Below are 21,374 nucleotides of genomic sequence, written 5' to 3' on the forward strand. Positions count from 1 at the left end.
GATGTGTTTCAAGGGACCTTTGCAGCCCCAGTCCTCAGCTTGTATGTGGCAGAGTCATGGATAAGTGGCCATCACATCCAGGATGACCGGTGTGGCATGAAAAGATTCAGCTTATTTCTGACTCCATTTTCGACAAGCGGTATGAGAGTGAATGAGAAGCTTGCTGACACGGGATTCCAGACTTGCTGACGACTGCTCGAAACGGCAGGCAGAGCGCAATCCTGACAGTGTTTGTCAAAAATTTTCAAACGCTCTACTAAAAATTAGTATATTTTTCCCATTTTTCAAAAATCTTGGAAAATGTTGGCATATGACATCTTATGATAAGAGAGGGTCCAACCTCTTGGAGAGCCGTCCATCCCGAAAACTGATTTTCTTTGAAGCCACAGCTATGTTGTTGTGCGGAGTCTGCCCAGGTTGCAGCTATTGCTAGCTGTTATCTGCTCCCCCTCTATGACACATAGTCAAGCATTGCCCAAAAGAGAATTGCAACCAAACATTCATATTGCCCAGAGTCGTCAGGACGCCATGAATGTCCTATTACATTCTATACAGCGCCTTCTGCCATTCCTCTAGGTACATCCAATCATCTTCAGGAAAAAAATACAAATGTCCTTACATGTTATCAATGGCTGAAACGTAAGAAAAAAAATATAGATGGCCAGCAAGAAGTCAACTACCGAAAAACATCAGTCCCCCCCCACCCCCCCTTTAAAGGGGTTTTCAAGTTTCGGAAAACCCCTCCTCCAGCCGAAGTTTGTGTGCTTTACTCCCCCTCGCCGGGTCCAGCACTGAGTCTCCAGTGTTTGATATCACATTATCAACGCTGCGGCTAATCAGTGATTTAGAGCAGCTCTGAGCAGGGCTGCTGAACTCACTGATTGGTGGCAGCTCAGACATGACGGTAGCGCTGCAGACAATAAGACATCGGGATCAGGAGCAGAGACACAAGTTGGATCAGGGGAGAGTGTGTAAAGCCCAGTTTACTCAACTGGGGAGATGGGGGTTAATCAAAACAGAACACCCCCCCCCCCCTTTGACAATGTTCATTATAAAATGGGTGGCATAGTAACCTGCATAAAGGAGGCTCCCGGCATCCTCGGCTGAAGAGCAGAATGCTGCTTTCTTAATTAGCAGGAACTTTTAATTCTGGTGGAATATCGAAAATAACTTTTGGATATTTTAGGGAAAACATCTCACCCCTGTTACCAGTGCAGGGCATCTCACCCCCTGTTACCAGTGCAGGGCATCTCACCCCCTGTTACCAGTGCAGAGCATCTCACCCCTGATACCAGTGCAGGGCATCTCACCCCTAATACCAGTGCAGGGCATCTCACCCCCTGTTACCAGTGCAGGGCATCTCACCCCTGTTATCAGTGCAGAGCATCTCACCCCTGATACCAGTGCAGAGCATCTCACCCCTGATACCAGTGCAGGGCATCTCACCCCTAATACCAGTGCAGGGCATCTCTCCCCTGTTACTGGTGCAGAGCATCTCTCCCCTGTTATCAGTGCAGGGCATCTCTCCCCTGTTATCAGTGCAGACCATCTCACCCCTGTTACCAGTGCAGAGCATCTCACCCCTGTTACCAGTGCAGGGCATCTCACCCCCTGTTACCAGTGCAGAGCATCTCACCCCTGTTACCAGTGCAGGGCATCTCACCCCTGTTACCAGTGCAGGGCATCTCACCCCCTGTTACCAGTGCAGAGCATCTCACCCCTGTTATCAGTGCAGGGCATCTCACCCCTGTTATCAGTGCAGGGCATCTCACCCCTGTTATCAGTGCAGGGCATCTCTCCCCTGTTACCAGTGAAGAGCATCTCACCCCTGTTACCAGTGCAGAGCATCTCACCCCCTGTTACCAGTGCAGAGCATCTCACCCGTTACTAGTGCAGAGTATCTCTCCCCTGTTACCAGTGCAGAGCATCTCACCCCCTGTTACCAGTGCAGAGCATCTCACCCCCTGTTACCAGTGCAGAGCATCTCACCCCTGTTACCAGTGGAGGGAATCTCTCCCCTGTTACTGGTGCAGAGCATCTCTCCCCTGTTAACAGGGGTGAGATGCCCTGCACTGATAACAGGGGAGAGATGCTCTGCACCAGTAACAGGGGAGAGATGCCCTCCACTGGTAACAGGGGTGAGATGCTCTGCACTGGTAACAGGGGGTGAGATGCTCTGCACTGGTAACAGGGGGTGAGATGCTCTGCACTGGTAACAGGGGGTGAGATGCTCTGCACTGGTAACAGGGGTGAGATGCTCTTCACTGGTAACAGGGGAGAGATGCCCTGCACTGATAACAGGGGTGAGATGCCCTGCACTGATAACAGGGGTGAGATTCCCTGCACTGATAACAGGGGTGAGATGCCCTGCACTGATATCAGTGCAGGGCATCTCACCCCTGTTACTGGTGCAGGGCATCTCACCCCCTGTTATCAGTGCAGGGCATCTCACCCCCTGTTATCAGTGCAGGGCATCTCACCCCTGTTACCAGTGCAGGGCATCTCACCCCTGTTACCAGTGCAGGGCATCTCACCCCCTGTTACCAGTGCAAAGCATCTCACCCCTGTTACCAGTGCAGGGCATCTCACCCCTGTTACCAGTGCAGGGCATCTCACCCCCTGTTACCAGTGCAAAGCATCTCACCCCTGTTATCAGTGCAGGGCATCTCACCCGTTATCAGTGCAGGGCATCTCACCCCTGTTATCAGTGCAGGGCATCTCACCTCTGTTACCAGTGCAGACCATCTCACCCCCTGTTACCAGTGCAGACCATCTCACCCCTGTTACCAGTGCAGACCATCTCACCTCTGTTACCAGTGCAGGGCATCTCACCCTTGTTATCAGTGGAGACCATCTCACCCCTGTTACCAGTGCAAGGCATCTCACCCCCTGTTATCAGTGCAGGGCATCTCACCCCTGTTACCAGTGCAGGGCATCTCACCCCTGTTACCAGTGCAGAGCATCTCACCCCTGTTATCAGTGCAGGGCATCTCACCCCGTTACCAGTGCAGGGCATCTCACCCCTGTTACCAGTGCAGGGCATCTCACCCCTGTTACCAGTGCAGAGCATCTCACCCCTGTTATCAGTGCAGGGCATCTCACCCCGTTACCAGTGCAGGGCATCTCACCCCTGTTACCAGTGCAGGGCATCTCACCCCTGTTACCAGTGCAGGGCATCTCACCCCCTGTTACCAGTGCAGGGCATCTCACCCCCTGTTACCAGTGCAGGGCATCTCACCGCCTGTTACCAGTGCAGGGCATCTCACCCCTGGTACCAGTGCAGAGCATCTCACCCCGTTACCAGTGCAGGGCATCTCACCCCTGTTATCAGTGCAGGGCATCTCACCCCTGTTACCAGTGCAGAGCATCTCACCCCGTTACCAGTGCAGGGCATCTCACCCCGTTACCAGTGCAGGGCATCTCACCCCTGTTATCAGTGCAGGGCATCTCACCCCGTTACCAGTGCAGGGCATCTCACCCCTGTTATCAGTGCAGAGCATCTCACCCCTGTTACCAGTGCAGGGCATCTCACCCCTGTTACCAGTGCAGGGCATCTCTCCCCTGTTATCAGTGCAGACCATCTCACCCCTGTTACCAGTGCAGAGCATCTCACCCCCTGTTACCAGTGCAGGGCATCTCACCCCCTGTTACCAGTGCAGAGCATCTCACCCCTGTTACCAGTGCAGGGCATCTCACCCCTGTTACCAGTGCAGGGCATCTCACCCCCTGTTACCAGTGCAGAGCATCTCACCCCTGTTATCAGTGCAGGGCATCTCACCCCTGTTATCAGTGCAGGGCATCTCACCCCTGTTATCAGTGCAGGGCATCTCTCCCCTGTTACCAGTGAAGAGCATCTCACCCCTGTTACCAGTGCAGAGCATCTCACCCCCTGTTACCAGTGCAGAGCATCTCACCCGTTACTAGTGCAGAGTATCTCTCCCCTGTTACCAGTGCAGAGCATCTCACCCCCTGTTACCAGTGCAGAGCATCTCACCCCCTGTTACCAGTGCAGAGCATCTCACCCCTGTTACCAGTGGAGGGAATCTCTCCCCTGTTACTGGTGCAGAGCATCTCTCCCCTGTTAACAGGGGTGAGATGCCCTGCACTGATAACAGGGGAGAGATGCTCTGCACCAGTAACAGGGGAGAGATGCCCTCCACTGGTAACAGGGGTGAGATGCTCTGCACTGGTAACAGGGGGTGAGATGCTCTGCACTGGTAACAGGGGGTGAGATGCTCTGCACTGGTAACAGGGGGTGAGATGCTCTGCACTGGTAACAGGGGTGAGATGCTCTTCACTGGTAACAGGGGAGAGATGCCCTGCACTGATAACAGGGGTGAGATGCCCTGCACTGATAACAGGGGTGAGATGCCCTGCACTGATAACAGGGGTGAGATGCCCTGCACTGATATCAGTGCAGGGCATCTCACCCCTGTTACTGGTGCAGGGCATCTCACCCCCTGTTATCAGTGCAGGGCATCTCACCCCCTGTTATCAGTGCAGGGCATCTCACCCCTGTTACCAGTGCAGGGCATCTCACCCCTGTTATCAGTGCAGAGCATCTCACCCCTGTTACCAGTGCAGGGCATCTCACTCCTGTTACCAGTGCAGGGCATCTCACCCCCTGTTACCAGTGCAAAGCATCTCACCCCTGTTACCAGTGCAGGGCATCTCACCCCTGTTACCAGTGCAGGGCATCTCACCCCCTGTTACCAGTGCAAAGCATCTCACCCCTGTTATCAGTGCAGGGCATCTCACCCGTTATCAGTGCAGGGCATCTCACCCCTGTTATCAGTGCAGGGCATCTCACCTCTGTTACCAGTGCAGACCATCTCACCCCCTGTTACCAGTGCAGACCATCTCACCCCTGTTACCAGTGCAGACCATCTCACCTCTGTTACCAGTGCAGGGCATCTCACCCTTGTTATCAGTGGAGACCATCTCACCCCTGTTACCAGTGCAAGGCATCTCACCCCCTGTTATCAGTGCAGGGCATCTCACCTCTGTTACCAGTGCAGGGCATCTCACCCCTGTTACCAGTGCAGACCATCTCACCCCTGTTACCAGTGCAGGGCATCTCACCCCTGTTATCAGTGAAAAGCATCTCACCCCTGTTACCAGTGCAGAGCATCTCACCCCCTGTTACCAGTGCAGGGCATCTCACCCCCTGTTACCAGTGCAGGGAATCTCACCCCCTGTTACCAGTGCAGGGCATCTCACCCCTGTTATCAGTGCAGGGCATCTCACCTCTGTTACCAGTGCAGACCATCTCACCCGTTACCAGTGCAGGGCATCTCACCCCTGTTACCAGTGCAGGGCATCTCTCCCCTGTTACCAGTGCAGGGCATCTCTCCCCTGTTATCAGTGCAGACCATCTCACCCCTGTTACCAGTGCAGAGCATCTCACCCCTGTTACCAGTGCAGAGCATCTCACCCCTGTTATCAGTGCAGGGCATCTCACCCCTGTTATCAGTGCAGGGCATCTCACCCCTGTTATCAGTGCAGGGCATCTCACCCCTGTTACCAGTGCAGAGCATCTCACCCCTGTTATCAGTGCAGAGCATCTCACCCCTGTTATCAGTGCAGGGCATCTCACCCCTGTTATCAGTGCAGGGCATCTCACCCGTTATCAGTGCAGGGCATCTCACCCCTGTTTACCAGTGCAGGGCATCTCAACCCCTGTTACCAGGTGCAGGGCATCTCTCCCCCTGTTACCAGTGCAGGCATCTCTCCCCTGTTATCAGTGCAGACCATCTCACCCCTGTTACCAGTGCAGAGCATCTCACCCCTGTTACCAGTGCAGAGCATCTCACCCCTGTTATCAGTGCAGGGCATCTCACCCCCTGTTATCAGTGCAGGGCATCTCACCCCTGTTATCAGTGCAGGGCATCTCACCCCCTGTTATCAGTGCAGAGCATCTCACCCCTGTTACCAGTGAAGAGCATCTCACCCCTGTTACCAGTACAGACCATCTCACCCCCTGTTACCAGTGCAGAGCATCTCACCCCTGTTACTAGTGCAGAGTATCTCTCCCCTGTTATCAGTGCAGGACATCTCACCCCCCTGTTACCAGTGCAGAGCATCTCACCCCTGTTACTAGTGCAGAGTATCTCTCCCCTGTTATCAGTGCAGGGCATCTCTCCCCTGTTACCAGTGCAGGGCATCTCTCCCCTGTTACCAGTGCAGGGCATCTCTCCCCTGTTATCAGTGCAGACCATCTCACCCCTGTTACCAGTGCAGAGCATCTCACCCCTGTTACCAGTGCAGAGCATCTCACCCCTGTTATCAGTGCAGGGCATCTCACCCCTGTTATCAGTGCAGGGCATCTCACCCCTGTTATCAGTGCAGGGCATCTCACCCCTGTTATCAGTGCAGGGCATCTCACCCCTGTTATCAGTACAGACCATCTCACCCCCTGTTACCAGTGCAGAGCATCTCACCCCTGTTACTAGTGCAGAGTATCTCTCCAGAGCATCTCACCCCTGTTACTAGTGCAGAGTATCTCTCCCCTGTTATCAGTGCAGGACATCTCACCCCCTGTTACCAGTGCAGAGCATCTCACCCCTGTTACTAGTGCAGAGTATCTCTCCCCTGTTATCAGTGCAGGACATCTCACCCCCTGTTACCAGTGCAGAGCATCTCACCCCTGTTACCAGTGCAGGGCATCTCTCCCCTGTTACCAGTGCAGGGCATCTCTCCCCTGTTATCAGTGCAGACCATCTCACCCCTGTTACCAGTGCAGAGTGCAGGAGCCTCTGTGGACTAGGTTCAGTATAGACACTCCAGTTGCCTACAAAGAATCCCCTCCTGAGCGGCTCCCTATACGATAGTGGCTAAATCCCAGTGGGTAGAAGGACCTGTGGGCGTGACCGGCTCCCTATACTGGCTTCGACACACACACCCCCCCCCCGAAATTCTACTGCGCATGTGCAAGAAATCCATTGACGCTTCGTTGTTCGGAAAAAGGCGCTGTTAATAAAGTTGTTACATTTTGAAGCCGCGCCGCCCGCTGGGATTTGTAGTGTTTTACATGTGTTGTCTTTTGTTTTATTGTGGTGTCCAGGCAGTTACCCCAGGACGGAGCCGCAGCCTCCGGGCGGACACTGGTATATAGCAGAGGAAGGGTGAGTGACCCTCGGATTGGGGGCATCGGATATGCAGTCTCCCCTGCTGGAGGAGTCCAGAAATTGGGGTTATCATGGGCAGAGGTGACAGGAGGGTCCAGGTGCAGAGAATGGAGCCGCAATAGACATCTGGGCTTGTCTTCTAGTGGTCAGGTGGGAGGAGCAAGTGCTGAGCCTCTGCAAGCTGCTGGCCACAACGGCATGGGGTGAAGAGGATGCACACAGGGGGGCGCAGAGGATATAGACAGGGGGGCGCAGAGGATATAGACAGGGGGACGCAGAGGATATAGACAGGGGGGCGCAGAGGATATAGACAGGGGGGCGCAGAGGATATAGACAGGGGGACGCAGAGGATATAGACAGGGGGGTGCAGAGGATATAGACAGGGGGGGTGCAGAGGATATACACAGGGGGGGGGCGCAGAGGATATACACAGGGGGGGGCGCAGAGGATATACACAGGGGGGGGGCGCAGAGGATATACACGGGGGGGCGCAGAGGATATACACAGGGGGGGGTGCAGAGGATATACACGGGGGGGAGCGCAGTGGATATACACGGGGGGAGCGCAGAGGATATACACGGGGGGGAGCGCAGAGGATATACACGGGGGGGAGCGCAGAGGATATACACGGGGGGGAGCGCAGAGGATATACACGGGGGGGAGCGCAGAGGATATACACGGGGGGGAGCGCAGAGGATATACACGGGGGGGAGCGCAGAGGATATACACAGGGGGGCGCAGAGGCTATACACGGGGTTGCAGAGGAAATACACAGGGGAGCGCAGAGGATATACACAGGGGGGGGCGCAGAGGATATACACAGGGGGGCGCAGAGGCTATACACGGGGTTGCAGAGGATATACACAGGGGAGCGCAGAGGATATACACAGGGGGGGGGCGCAGAGGATATACACAGGGGGGGCGCAGAGGATATACACGGGGGAGCGCAGAGGATATACACGGGGGGGAGCGCAGAGGATATACACGGGGGGGAGCGCAGAGGATATACACGGGGGGGAGCGCAGAGGATATACACGGGGGGGAGCGCAGAGGATATACACGGGGGGGAGCGCAGAGGATATACACGGGGGGGAGCGCAGAGGATATACACGGGGGGGAGCGCAGAGGATATACACGGGGGGGAGCGCAGAGGATATACACGGGGGGAGCGCAGAGGATATACACGGGGGGAGCGCAGAGGATATACACGGGGGGAGCGCAGAGGATATACACGGGGGGAGCGCAGAGGATATACACAGGGGGGAGCGCAGAGGATATACACGGGGGGAGCGCAGAGGATATACACAGGGGGGAGCGCAGAGGATATACACGGGGGGAGCGCAGAGGATATACACGGGGGGGAGCGCAGAGGATATACACGGGGGGAGCGCAGAGGATATACACGGGGGGAGCGCAGAGGATATACACGGGGGGGGCGCAGAGGATATGCACAGGGGGCTCAAAGGATGCATAGGGGATGCTGAGGTGGGGAAGAAGATGCACAGAGGGTGTACAGGGGAGCAGAGGAGATGCATGGGGAACACAGAGGATGTGCAGGGGTGCAGAGGACAAAGCAGAGCGGATGTACAGGGGGGCACAAAGGAAGCGCAGGGGATTCCCATGGGGTACAGTGTGCATAGAGAGCACGGGGTGAGGAGGATGCACATGGAGCAGAGGGTGCAGAGAATACATGACAGTATTGCATTATATGAAGAAACTGATGGTCCACAATGCTCAGCCTGTGACTTGGATTTTGCAGGAGTACCAAGATGGCGCACTCTGTCTGCTGTAGCAACGTATTGGCAACCTACAATTGCGTTGTCCAGGGATGATGAGGCAGCAGATTGCCCGTCCCCTACTGTATAATCAAAACACCACTTAGCTCTAGAACGCGCAAGCAATTCAATCTACCATAGAAAACAAATGACCTAGCAGGCCTGCGAGGCCCTAGGTATGCGTTCTAGGGTTAAATCCCGCAGTCATAGATTGACGTTGTCATTTAAGGGGTTAAACAGCAGTGATTACAGCCATCTTCTGCGCCCGCTCCATTCACCCCCACCCAACGTAATGAACGCCCCATTGTGCCACTCATCAGGGTAAATAATTTCTGCCGCAGAATAGAGCTGTGCTGATCAGACTAGGACTGCGATGATCGCTGATGTGGAGGGCCTGCGGCCAGTGACATACACTGACTATAATGCTGCGGCCAGTGACATACACTGACTATAATGCTGCGGCCAGTGACATACACTGACGATAATGCTGCGGCCAGTGACATACACTGGCTATAATGCTGCAGCCAGTGACATACACTGACTATAATGCTGCGGCCGGCGACATACACTGACTATAATGCTGCGGCCAGTGACATACACTGACTATAAGCCAGTGACATACACTGACTATAATACTGCAGCCAGCGACATACACTAACTATAATACTGCGGCCGGCGACATACACTAACTATAATGCTGCGGCCGGCGACATACACTGACTATAATGCTGCGGCCGGCGACATACACTGGCTATAATGCTGCGGCCAGTGACATACACTGGCTATAATGCTGCGGCCAGTGACATACACTGGCTATAATGCTGCAGCCAGTGACATACACTGACTATAATGCTGCGGCCAGTGACATACACTGACTATAATGCTGCGGCCGGTGACATACACTGACTATAATGCTGCGGCCAGTGACATACACTGACTATAATGCTGCGGCCAGTGACATACACTGGCTATAATGCTGCAGCCAGTGACATACACTGACTATAATACTGCAGCCAGCGACATACACTAACTATAATACTGCGGCCGGCGACATACACTAACTATAATGCTGCGGCCGGCGACATACACTGACTATAATGCTGCGGCCGGCGACATACACTGGCTATAATGCTGCGGCCGGCGACATACACTGGCTATAATGCTGCGGCCGGCGACATACACTGCCTATAATGCTGCGGCCGGCGACATACACTGACTAAAATGCTGCGGCCGGCGACATACACTGACTATAATGCTGCGGCCGGCGACATACACTGACTATAATGCTGCGGTCGGCGACATACACGGACTATAATGCTGCGGTCGGTGACATACACTGACTATAATGCTGCGGCCGGCGACATACACGGACTATAATGCTGCGGCCGGTGACATACACTGACTATAATGCTGCGGCCGGCGACATACACTGACTATAATGCTGCGGCCGGCGACATACACTGACTATAATGCTGCGGCCGGCGACATACACTGACTATAATGCTGCGGCCGGCGACATACACTGACTATAATGCTGCGGCCGGCGACATACACTGACTATAATGCTGCGGCCGGCGACATACACGGACTATAATGCTGCGGCCGGCGACATACACTGACTATAATGCTGCGGCCGGCGACATACACTGACTATAATGCTGCGGCCGGCGACATACACGGACTATAATGCTGCGGCCGGCGACATACACTGACTATAATGCTGCGGCCGGCGACATACACTGACTATAATGCTGCGGCCAAATGTTTGTGGGTAAATTATAGAGTGCTCCATAAAGTGTTTTGTTTGTGCCCTTATTACTCCCCTTTAGCCTCCATCACCTGCTGTTTTAGTAAGTCCCTATGAAGTATCAATTCTCGTGCATCATTTATTAGAAATCCACACTGTTCCATTCCTCTGTGATAGATAATGGGGTGTTAGCATTTGTTTCCATACAACGTCTGCTGTTTTCAGCTCGGGTCCATTACTATAAGTTGTCATTCCCTTATGATCCCTATATTCAGGTCTGCAGTGATGGCGAATAGCTATATTTTTCTATATGTATTAATTGATCTTTTTCTTTCCAGACTCTGGACCAAAGGACAATGGCACTAACAGTGGACAGTGGGGGAGTCCCAAAGAGATGCATGGTAACCCTTGGGGTGTACTCACTTTTGTGATATACTGTATCTCTGGGAGAATTATATGAATGGCAGTCCAGAATCGAACATGTCTGACCGATATCTGCATTAGATTGTCAATATCTGCAGCCGACTTTAGTCTAATGTGTATTGGGAAGGATATCTTTATTGATTATATAATATAAAAACATAGACAGGATGTCTCAAGGAGGCAAGCCCCACAGAAGGGGTTTAAAATTATCGATCTAACCATAATGTTGGGAACACCATAATCTGTACATAATTACTAATGTTATCAATATTATAAGAGACAATGCTAGTATAGATATAGTTATAAATATGTATATGGTAACACAAGTGTTATAAAGTGCAAAATTCACAAAAATATCGTAACAACAAAGTACCAGCTCTTAAACCTACGAGATATCACAGAATACAAGTAAGCGTCCCACACCCTCTCCGACGCATGTTTCGCACTGTGTAGCACTTTTTCCAGGAGTTTTTTTTATATTTTATAATCAATAAAGATATTCTTTTATATTGATTTTTTCTTCTTGCTGGTGATTTATAGTATATTTAAAAAACTTTTTTTTTTTTTTCTCAAACACAAACATTTTTTTTTATGTTAATGTGTATTGGGGCCAAGAATATGCTCTGCCCAAGCAATAAGGACAATAACATTGTGGAAACCCTACTATAAATTGTAGCGCAGGGTTACTTGGCCTCTGTCCACACATTGTATATTTGCAGATTTCTGAACTGAAATCTGCAGCTTTTTTTTTTCTTTTTGCATCTAAAATCCGTGTATCTTGATGCATCTTTTAATGTGTTTTTTTGTTGTTGTTGGAGAAGGGCACCAAAAAAAAAAAAAAAAATAAAAGATGTATAAAAAATGTTTACACAACGGAAATGAAAATTCTATAAATTCTCTTTTGGTGTATTTTTATCTCCAATTTTCACAGCTAGGGGGACACCGCATGTGAATTACATTAAAGGGAACCTGTCACCACTTTTTTGGTTCCTATAAGCTGCGGCCACCACCACCGGGCTGTTATATACAGCATTCTAACATACTGTATATAAGAGCCCAGGCCGGGGGTATAACATAAAAAACACTTTATAATACTCACCTAACGGTCGCGCGGTGGGCCATATGGGCGTCTCCGGTGCTGGCGCCGCCTCTTTTGGCCATCTTTGTTCTCCTTCTTCTCTAGCCGCGGTGTATGACGGGTCCAACATCATCCACACTCGCCGGCATTCAGGTCCTGAGCAGGGCAGATCAAAGTATTGTAGTGCGCCTGCGCAGGACCGGCGAGTGTGTATGACGTAGCCGCGTCATGCACCAAGGCTTCACAAAGAGGACAAAGATGTCCGAAAGAGGCGGCGCCGGCACCGGACAATGGAGACGCACATATGGCCAACCGCGCGACCGTTAGGTAAGTATTATAAAGTGTTTTTTATGTTATACCCCCGGCCTGGGCTCTTATATACAGCATGTTAGATTACTCTATATAAGAGCCCGGTGGTGGTGGCCGCAGCTTATAGGCCCAAAAAACGTGGTGACAGGTTCCCCTTAAGTAGGAATATCCAAAGAAAAGAAAAAAATCCCTGATAAAATTTAATTTCCATGGTGGTTTCACGCATTTGATATTCATGGTCCCAGTATGATCCATAAGATCCATACTGGTCACCGGTCTCCTGATCCCAACTCTGCGGCCTCATAAATGCTTGACAAGCTGTTGATTTTGGTCCGCTCCGGACCACGAATGTTGGACCTGTAAATCCGTCCCTAGGTCAGAGTCACCCTTGCGTATGACTCGGCAAGTCTCGCATTGGTATCACCCATCGCGGCCACGCACTATTGGACAGAAGCGAGTCGGCTCCATGTATTTCTATGCAGCTGACCTGATAGTGTGCGGCCGCGCCGGGTGATGCCGATGCGAGCCTCGCCGAGTCATATGCAAGGGTAACTCTGGCCTTAGACTAAAAATTGTGAGTAAAAAAATCTAATAATGAGATCTCTTATGAGCTGGTATCATTCCACATAAAATAGCAATCAGGTCAGAGCGTGGATTTAATAAAAAAAAAATGCAAATCATAAAATGCCATCTTAATTATTTTTATTATTTTTTAATATTTTTTTTTTGGTTTTAGGCCCAGGAAGTGATGAATTTTTCTACAACTGTTTGGGCACCTGGTTCATTGGTTAGTAGCTTGTTCTATCTAATTACACTCCACACCGGACCTAAATAATGGGAATTTTGGGTTCTATTGTATGGAATACTAAAAGTATAATATATATAAGGAAAATACAGTATATACCCTTTTAGTATAAGGCTATGTGCACACTGAGCCTTTTTTGATGAGTTTTTGGAGTTGAAACTGAGATGAAGATCCCAAGTTTTTGATGAGGATTTTTCTCTTTCATTTCATTGGGGGACACAGGACCGTGGCATGGTTTTCGATAATTACCAGGGAGGAACAAGGAGCGTCAGGGCTATGAGATAGGTCAAGAGGATCATTCAGTGGGCCGAGTCACATCAGTCCATGATCTCGGCAGTGCACATCCCAATACTCTTGACCTCCCTCATAGCCCTGACGCTCCTTGTTCCTCCCTGGTGGTTATCGAAAACCATGCCACAGTCCTGTGTCCCCCAATGAAGACTCAGAGAAAGAGATTTTACGGTGAGTACACAAAAATCCTTCTTTAGTTTCTTCTCCAAAAACACACAAAAAAAAACCCCTCAAGATAAATGCACATATCCTAAGCCCTTATTCAGACTTATTTTTTTTTTCTCGTATTTTCCCCTCCCCAAAAAAACGGACCAATTTCCGTCAATGTTGTGGATCAGGTTTTCATTAGTGTCTGTTTTAATTATCAGTGTTTCATCTGTTTTCTTCATCGTTCCTATGGTAGACCCAGACATTGGGTGTATAGCTTCTGCCTCCGGAGGACACACAAAGTACTACACTAAGAAGAGTAGCTCCTCCCTCTGAGCATATACACCCCCTGGTTAACCAGATCTAACCAGTTCATTGCTTTGTGTTCAGGAGGCACACATCCACACATGCATTCTCATCTGATTTTTCATTTTTGGAAAGTTTTTGAAGAAAAGCGGGTCCAAGCCTGGACTCCCGGCATGTCCCTTCTCACCCCACTGTGTTCGGCGGTGTTGTTAAGGTTGATTTACAAGGCTGGAGCCTTACATGCCGCGCTCCTTCACCATCCCTCGGGCTCTGGCTTGAAGTGGGAGCCAGCACGGTTCTCCTTGCTTTGCAGGAGACCGGTCTCCATCCGCAGCCCTTCAGGATCCTGCTGGACGGAGCACTCATCCCCAGGGACTTGGAACCCTTCGTCTCAGCAAGCTAAGTACCTGAGACGTTTATATTTGGGGGGTCCCGGTACTTTATTATGGTGGGAGAGTGTGCTGTGTAACTTTTGTGACATTTCCGGCCGGTTCTCTGGCTGTCGCCTGAGAACCGCACCGATGGTGCCTGCGCGCCGGCCGCATCGCTTAAATTTAGGCCCCGGCTTCGCCGGAGGCCTACTTTCGATTTCACTGCCCTCGCATGTCAATCATGCAGAGGGACAGTGCGGCTCCGCCCAGCGGCCGTTCGGTACAGGGGAGGGACACTCCTCTCTGAGTACATGTCCCCTCCCCTGTATATCTCCTTGGCCCTCCAGATCCCGCTCTCAGAGCAGGTCCCGCCCCCTCTCCTCGCTCCGGCGCCATTTTCTCAGCGTTTTTCTCTGGATCAGCGCTGGCTGCAGCATCCCTGCTAAGCTGCTTGGGGGTCCGGGCTGTGGGATCTGGAGGGCACACAAACGGTCTGGTAAGCCACAACCTCCGGTTGTGGACCTTCTTATATACTCTCTGGGGGTCATTCTGGCTCAGAGCCCCCACTTCAGCAGCATGTCTCACACGAGGAGCAAGGCTGCAAGGCTGTACTCAATATGCACTGCATGTAAGCTCGTACTGCCTGAACCGAGCACCTATCCACATTGTGATGCCTGCTCTAACATGGTGGTGCCTCAGCCTGGAGTCTCACCCCCAGTGGTCCCTCCGGCTGCTTCGGCTCCGGTGGCTGAACCCCCGGCTTGGGTAGAATCCTTCTCTAGGTCAATCTCCCAGTCTTTTGCCGACTCCATGGGACAGCTGTCCCGGACTGTGCTGAGCATGCATCAGCCCCCTTGTCAGGGCGCCTCTGCTGCTAGGGCTCTCTCAGCGGAGCTCACAGAGGATTCATCATCTGGTCCCAGACCCCGTCCTCCTAAAAGGAGACGCAGGGTCCCCTCTCCTTCCTCGTCCCGCGGCTCTGATTCACAAGCTGACTCGCAGGACGAGGAGGATGCCTTTACTGGGGGCTCGGACGCTACCTCAATGTGCCCCATTGATCTGTCCGAATGTGATGCAGATGTTGGTGATTTGATTGCGTCCATTAATTCTGTACTGGACCTCAATCCGCCAGTATCAGAGGAACAACCCTCTCTGGCAGAAAAGCACCAGTTTACCTCACCTAAGAGGACAAAGAGTGTGTTCTTTAACCACTCCAGTTTTCAGGCCGCTGTGACCAAGCCCAGGGCCTGCCCTGACAAACGCTTCCCTAAGCGTGGTTCTGATGACCGTTTTCCCTTTCCACCTGAGGTGGTCAAGGAGTGGGCTCATTCACCAAAGGTAGACCCTCCGGTGTCTAGACTCTCAGCCCGGACCGTTGTGTCAGTGGCTGATGGCACCTCTCTTAAGGATTCCACTGACTGCCAGGTTGACCTTCTGGCCAAATCTGTATATGAGGCGGCTGGGGCCTCGTTCTCCCCATCTTTTGCAGCAGTGTGGGCTCTCAAGGCCATCTCTGCTTCTCTAGAGGAGATGCATTCCCTCACCAGGGAATCTATGCTCGAAATGGTTGCCTTAACTTCCCAAGCTTCAGCTTTTTCTTCCTATGCCATGTCTGCCATGCTGGAGGCTTCTCACCGCACTGCGGTGGCTTCGGCTAATTCCCTCGCTATCCGCAGGATCTTGTGGCTTCGAGAGTGGAAGGCAGATGCTTCTTCAAAGTACCTTGCTGGGCTCCCTTTTGCTGGGTCTCGGCTGTTCGGTGAACAACTGGATGAAATTATTAAGGAAGCTACTGGCGGGAAGAGTACTTCCATGCCACAAACTAAAACCAGGAAACCTGCCCAGGGTAGGAACCAGTCGAGGTTTCGCTCCTTTCGTTCCTCTAACTGGTCGTCCTCTAAGCCCTCGGCCTCGTCCACTAACTCAGCCAAGGACCAAAAACCCAACTGGCGCACAAAGGCGCGTCCACAAAAGATCGCAGGAGCTGCTGCCACTAAGGCAGCCTCCTCTTGACTATCTGGCCGCGCCAGCAAAGTCCTTAGTCGGTGGCAGGCTCTCCCACTTTGGCGACGTGTGGTTTCAACACGTCTCCGATCAGTGGGTGCGGGATATCATCTCCCACGGCTACAGGATAGAATTCTCTTCCAGCCCGCCAAACAGATTTTTTCTGTCCACTCCCCCCTGCTCCAAGGCCGCCGCCTTCTCTCAGGCCGTGGCATCCTTGCAGGCCAACGGAGTAATTGTACCGTTTCCCGCCCGGGAACGGTTCAGAGGTTTCTACTCAAATCTCTTCCTAATAACCAAAAAGGACGGTTCCTTCCGGCCCATCCTGGATCTCAAGCTTCTCAACAAGCATGTTCAGGTGCGGCATTTTCGCATGGAGTCTCTGCGATCAGTCATTGCCTCAATGACCCAAGGAGATTTCCTGGCATCCATCGACATCAGAGATGCCTATCTGCATGTGCCAATTGCAGTTTCACACCAGCGTTGGCTACGTTTTGCAATCTGAGAGGAACATTTCCAATTTGTGGCTCTCCCCTTCGGGTTAGCCACGGCCCCTCGAGTATTCACCAAGGTCATGGCAGCAGTGGTTGCGGTTCTGCACCTCCAGGGGGTGGCAGTGATTCCTTACCTGGACGTCCTTCTAGTCAAGGCTTCATCCAGCGCAGACTGTCAGCGGAGTGTCTCGCTCACTCTCGCCACTCTAACCCAATTCAGGTGGCTTGTCAATCTGCCCAAATCCACTCTGACTCCGACCCAGAGGCTCACGTACCTAGGGATGCAGTTCGAGACTCTGCCGGCACTTGTGAAGCTGCCCTTAGTCAAACAGCAGTCCCTCCATCTGGCGGTGCGATCTCTGCTGAGACCCCGCCGTCATTCCATCAGGCACCTGATGCGGGTGCTGGGTCTGATGGTGGCGTCAATGGAGGCTGTTCCCTTTGCCCAGTTCCATCTGCGTCCTCTGCAGCTGGACATTCTCCGCTGTTGGGACAAGCGGACTTCCTCCTTGCACAGGCTAGTGGCTCTGTCGCCTCAGACCAGGGGCTCCCTTCAGTGGCGGCTTCAGCCCCTCTCTCTGTCTCAGGGACGCTCCTTTCTGGCCCCGTCCTGGGTGATCCTCACCACGGATGCCAGTCTATCCGGCTGGGGAGCGGTATGTCTCCACCACCGAGCACTGGGCACTTGGACTCCGTCCGAGTCAGCCCTCTCGATCTATGTGCTGGAAACCAGAGCTGTGCTTCTGGCTCTCCTAGCCTTTCACCACCTTTTGGCGGGCAAGCACATCCGAGTCCAGTCAGACAACGCGACAGCGGTTGCCTACATCAATCACCAAGGCGGGACACGCAGCCGCCTGGCAATGTTGGAGGTTCAACGCATCCTTCAATGGACGGAGGACTCCAAGTCCAACATATCCGCAGTCCACATCCCAGGCGTGGAAAACTGGGAAGCAGATTATCTCAGCCGTCAAACCGTGGACAGTGGCGAGTGGTCCCTGCATCCGGCAGTGTTTCAGTCAATCTGCCGCAAGTGGGGCACTCCGGTAGTGGATCTAATGGCATCCCGGCACAACAACAAGGTTCCGGTTTACGTGGCTCGCTCCCACGATCCCCAGGCCCTTGCAGCGGATGCTCTGGTTCAAGATTGGTCCCAGTTTCGTCTGTCCTACGTGTTTCCCCCTCTAGCTCTCTTGCCCAGAGTTCTGCGCAAGATCAGAATGGAGGGCCGTCGGGTCATCCTCATTGCACCGGACTGGCCCAGGCGAGCTTGGTACCCAGACCTGCTCCATCTGTACGTAGAGGTGCCGTGGCATCTTCCGGACCGTCCAGACCTTCTCTCACAAGGTCCGTTTTTCCACCAGAATTCTGCGGCTCTCAGATTGACGGCGTGGCTCTTGAGTCCTGGATCTTGACGGCTTCTGGTATTCCTCCTGAAGTCATCTCCACTATGACTCGGGCTCGGAAGTCTTCCTCGGCAAAAATCTATCACAGGACTTGGAGAATTTTCCTGTCCTGGTGTCGCTCTTCCGGCCATGCTCCTTGGCCTTTTTCCTTGCCGACCCTTCTGTCCTTTCTACAGTCCGGTCTGCAGCTAGGACTATCCCTCAATTCCCTCAAGGGACAAGTCTCGGCTCTGTCAGTACTGTTCCAGCGGCGTATCGCCCGGCTGGCTCAGGTGCGCACCTTTATGCAGGGCGCGTCTCACATCATTCCGCCTTACCGGCGGCCCTTGGATCCCTGGGACCTCAATCTGGTCCTCACGGCCTTGCAGAAACCCCCCTTTGAGCCTCTTAGGGAGGTTTCTTTGTCTCGTCTTTCACAGAAAGTGGTCTTTCTAGTGGCCATAACTTCCCTCAGGAGAATCTCTGATTTGGCTGCGCTCTCTTCGGAGTCACCTTTTTTTGGTTTTTCATCAAGACAAGGTGGTTCTCCGTCCGACTCCGGATTTTCTCCCTAAGGTGGTTTCTCCTTTCCACCTTAACCAGGACATTTCCCTGTCTTCCTTTTGTCCGGCTCCTGTTCATCGCTTTGAAAAAGCGTTGCATACTCTGGATCTGGTGCGGGCGCTCCGGATCTATGTGTCTCGCACCGCTGTTCTTAGGCGGTGCACCTCTCTTTTTGTGCTAACCACAGGTCAGCGTAAGGGCCTCTCGGCTTCTAAGTCGACCTTAGCTCGCTGGATTAGGTCGGCCATTTCCGATGCCTACCAGTGTGCTCAGGTGCCTCCCCCGCCGGGGATCAAGGCACACTCGACCAGAGCTGTCGGTGCCTCTTGGGCTTTCAGGCACCAGGCTACGGCTCAGCAGGTCTGTCAGGCTGCCACTTGGACTAGCCTGCATACCTTTTCAAAGCACTACCAAGTGCATGCTCATGCTTCGGCAGATGCGAGCTTGGGCAGACGCATCCTTCAGGCGGCTGTCGCCCATTTGTGAAATTAGGCTCTGCCTAATTCTCAGTTTTCTGTTTATTCCCACCCATGGACAGCTTTGAGACGTCCCAATGTCTGGGTCTCCCATAGGAACGATAAAGAAAAAGAGAATTTTGTTTACTTACCGTAAATTCTTTTTCTTATAGTCCCGTATTGGGAGACCCAGCACCCTCCCTGTTGCCTGTTGGCAGTTCTTGTTCCACGTGTTATCACCGGCTGTTGTTGTAGACAGAGGCTCCGGTTGTTCCGGTTCTTGCTCTGTCTTTACTTGTGGGTGGCTATTCTCCTTCAGCTTTTGCACTAAACTTGCTAGATCTGGTTAACCAGGGGGTGTATATGCTCGGAGGGAGGAGCTACACTTTTGAGTGTAGTACTTTGTGTGTCCTCCGGAGGCAGAAGCTATACACCCAATGTCTGGGTCTCCCAATACGGAACTATAAGAAAAAGAATTTACGGTAAGTAAACTAAATTCTCTTTTTTGTTGTGTGCAAAAACCAAAAACAAACTGATGAAAGTTTCTCAATCTCCTTCTAGCAATGAGCAGAAATCTAGGAGACAACTAGGAGGCCCTCCGTGTGCTGACCAACTTCTCTACTGTCCCATAGACTTACTTTGGCGAGTTTCAGTACACAAGTCTTTCTATTTTTTTTTTTTTCTTCTTGCTCCACTAATAAAATATGGACATGTCGCATAGACTTTAATTTTACCGCACTACCGTGTTTCCCTGAAAATAAACCCTTGCAGGAATTTTCAGCCTTTTTGGTGTAAGGCTTAAATTTAAGCTCTACCCAAAAAATAAGCCCTAGTTGCAGTTCAATAATGAAGTGTCCATGCAGCTAAAAAGGTTAAAGAACACAGCAGGACACTTCATTATAGACAGCAGACACCCCCAAAAGAGAAAAGACAGAAGACCCCGCAATCATACTCGCCAGACACTGAACAGGGGGACCTCCAGTGGAACGCACACACACACACTTCCGGTGATATCGTACTGCTCCGGGGACCTGGAACGGATGGCGGACCCGCGGTGGAACGGATGGCGGACCCGCGGTGGAACGGATGGCGGACCCGCGGTGGGACGGATGGCGGACCCGCGGTGGGACGGATGGCGGACCCGCGGTGGGACGGATGGCGGACCCGCGGTGGGACGGATGGATACATTCCACCTCAGTTCCTTGTGTTCCACTGCACTTTGTCCCTGGTCCACCTGTCGGCTGGAAGCAATACAGTATTATTGAATGTTCTGTCTGTGTGTGTATGAGGGGAGGACCGCTGTGCAGCATACCTGCTGAGACCACCCACCGAAGATCGCAGGAGGACCTGGGAGAGACGCAGACGTCCAGGGTCTTGTTAGTATGATTCTTTTGGGAGGTCCTGCCTTTTTTGGGGGATAAACTTATACCCAACCTGTGTTTCCCTGACAATAAGCTCTAGCGCTTTTTTCGTGGCAAAAAACAAGACATCGTCATATTTTTGGAGTAACATGTTATCTATGGATAACTCAGAATGTGTCCGTGAAAGTGGATGAATAAGGTCTGGATCGGGGCTTAGGCCGGGTTCACATCTGCATTAGAGGCTCCAGACAAAATAACGCAACAGGGAACACCATGCCTGACACCAGACGGACTCTAGTCAGCGGGGTCTGTGTGATGTCACTGGTGCTTGCCTTATAAGGAATCCAATACTCCCTTAAATGTTGTTGTTCTGCTCCATCATCAGCATCTGGATTGGACGCTGTAGCAGTATTTATAAAAAAAGGTTTAAAATGGCTAATCAGTCGTCTTAAGGCCCCAATTCACATAAAAGTCACACAAACCTGCAGATGATCTAATATATATGGGGGCCTCTTGACTTCATCCTGACAGGCGGTATTGGGGGGTGGGTGCAGAGCCGGCATTCAGAGCCTCCGCTCCTGATTCTTTTGGAATACTCTTCTCTCCTAGTACGGAACAAGTGTACAGAGAGGTTGGGAGAGATTATGGCCGCTTTCACACATCCGACAATCACATTCAAAGTGCAGACCGTGATCTCTGGTCTGGTCACCGAATCTCAACAGCCTTAGGCCATGT

The 21,374-nt window shown here is 52.1% G+C and overlaps 1 protein-coding gene across 3 annotated transcripts in view; it reads left to right on the forward strand.

The window, feature by feature from the left end:
- The first annotated feature begins 6,995 nt into the window (after window positions 1–6,995).
- The window catches only part of LOC142257136 (uncharacterized), a 35,430-nt gene continuing 21,051 nt past the window's right edge, over window positions 6,996–21,374 (forward strand). For 2 of the 3 annotated variants that reach the window (XM_075329242.1, XM_075329244.1), the window contains exons 1-3: window positions 6,996–7,124; window positions 10,988–11,050; window positions 13,196–13,246. In XM_075329242.1, the coding sequence (XP_075185357.1) occupies window positions 11,006–11,050; window positions 13,196–13,246 (96 nt within the window). In that variant the 5' untranslated portion in view covers window positions 6,996–7,124; window positions 10,988–11,005. The remainder of the gene's footprint in view (window positions 7,125–10,987; window positions 11,051–13,195; window positions 13,247–21,374) is intronic. The other variant, XM_075329243.1, reaches the window with a different exon arrangement.

This window comes from Anomaloglossus baeobatrachus, chromosome 11, assembly GCF_048569485.1.
Source record: "Anomaloglossus baeobatrachus isolate aAnoBae1 chromosome 11, aAnoBae1.hap1, whole genome shotgun sequence".
Taxonomy (NCBI): Eukaryota; Metazoa; Chordata; class Amphibia; order Anura; family Aromobatidae; genus Anomaloglossus; species Anomaloglossus baeobatrachus.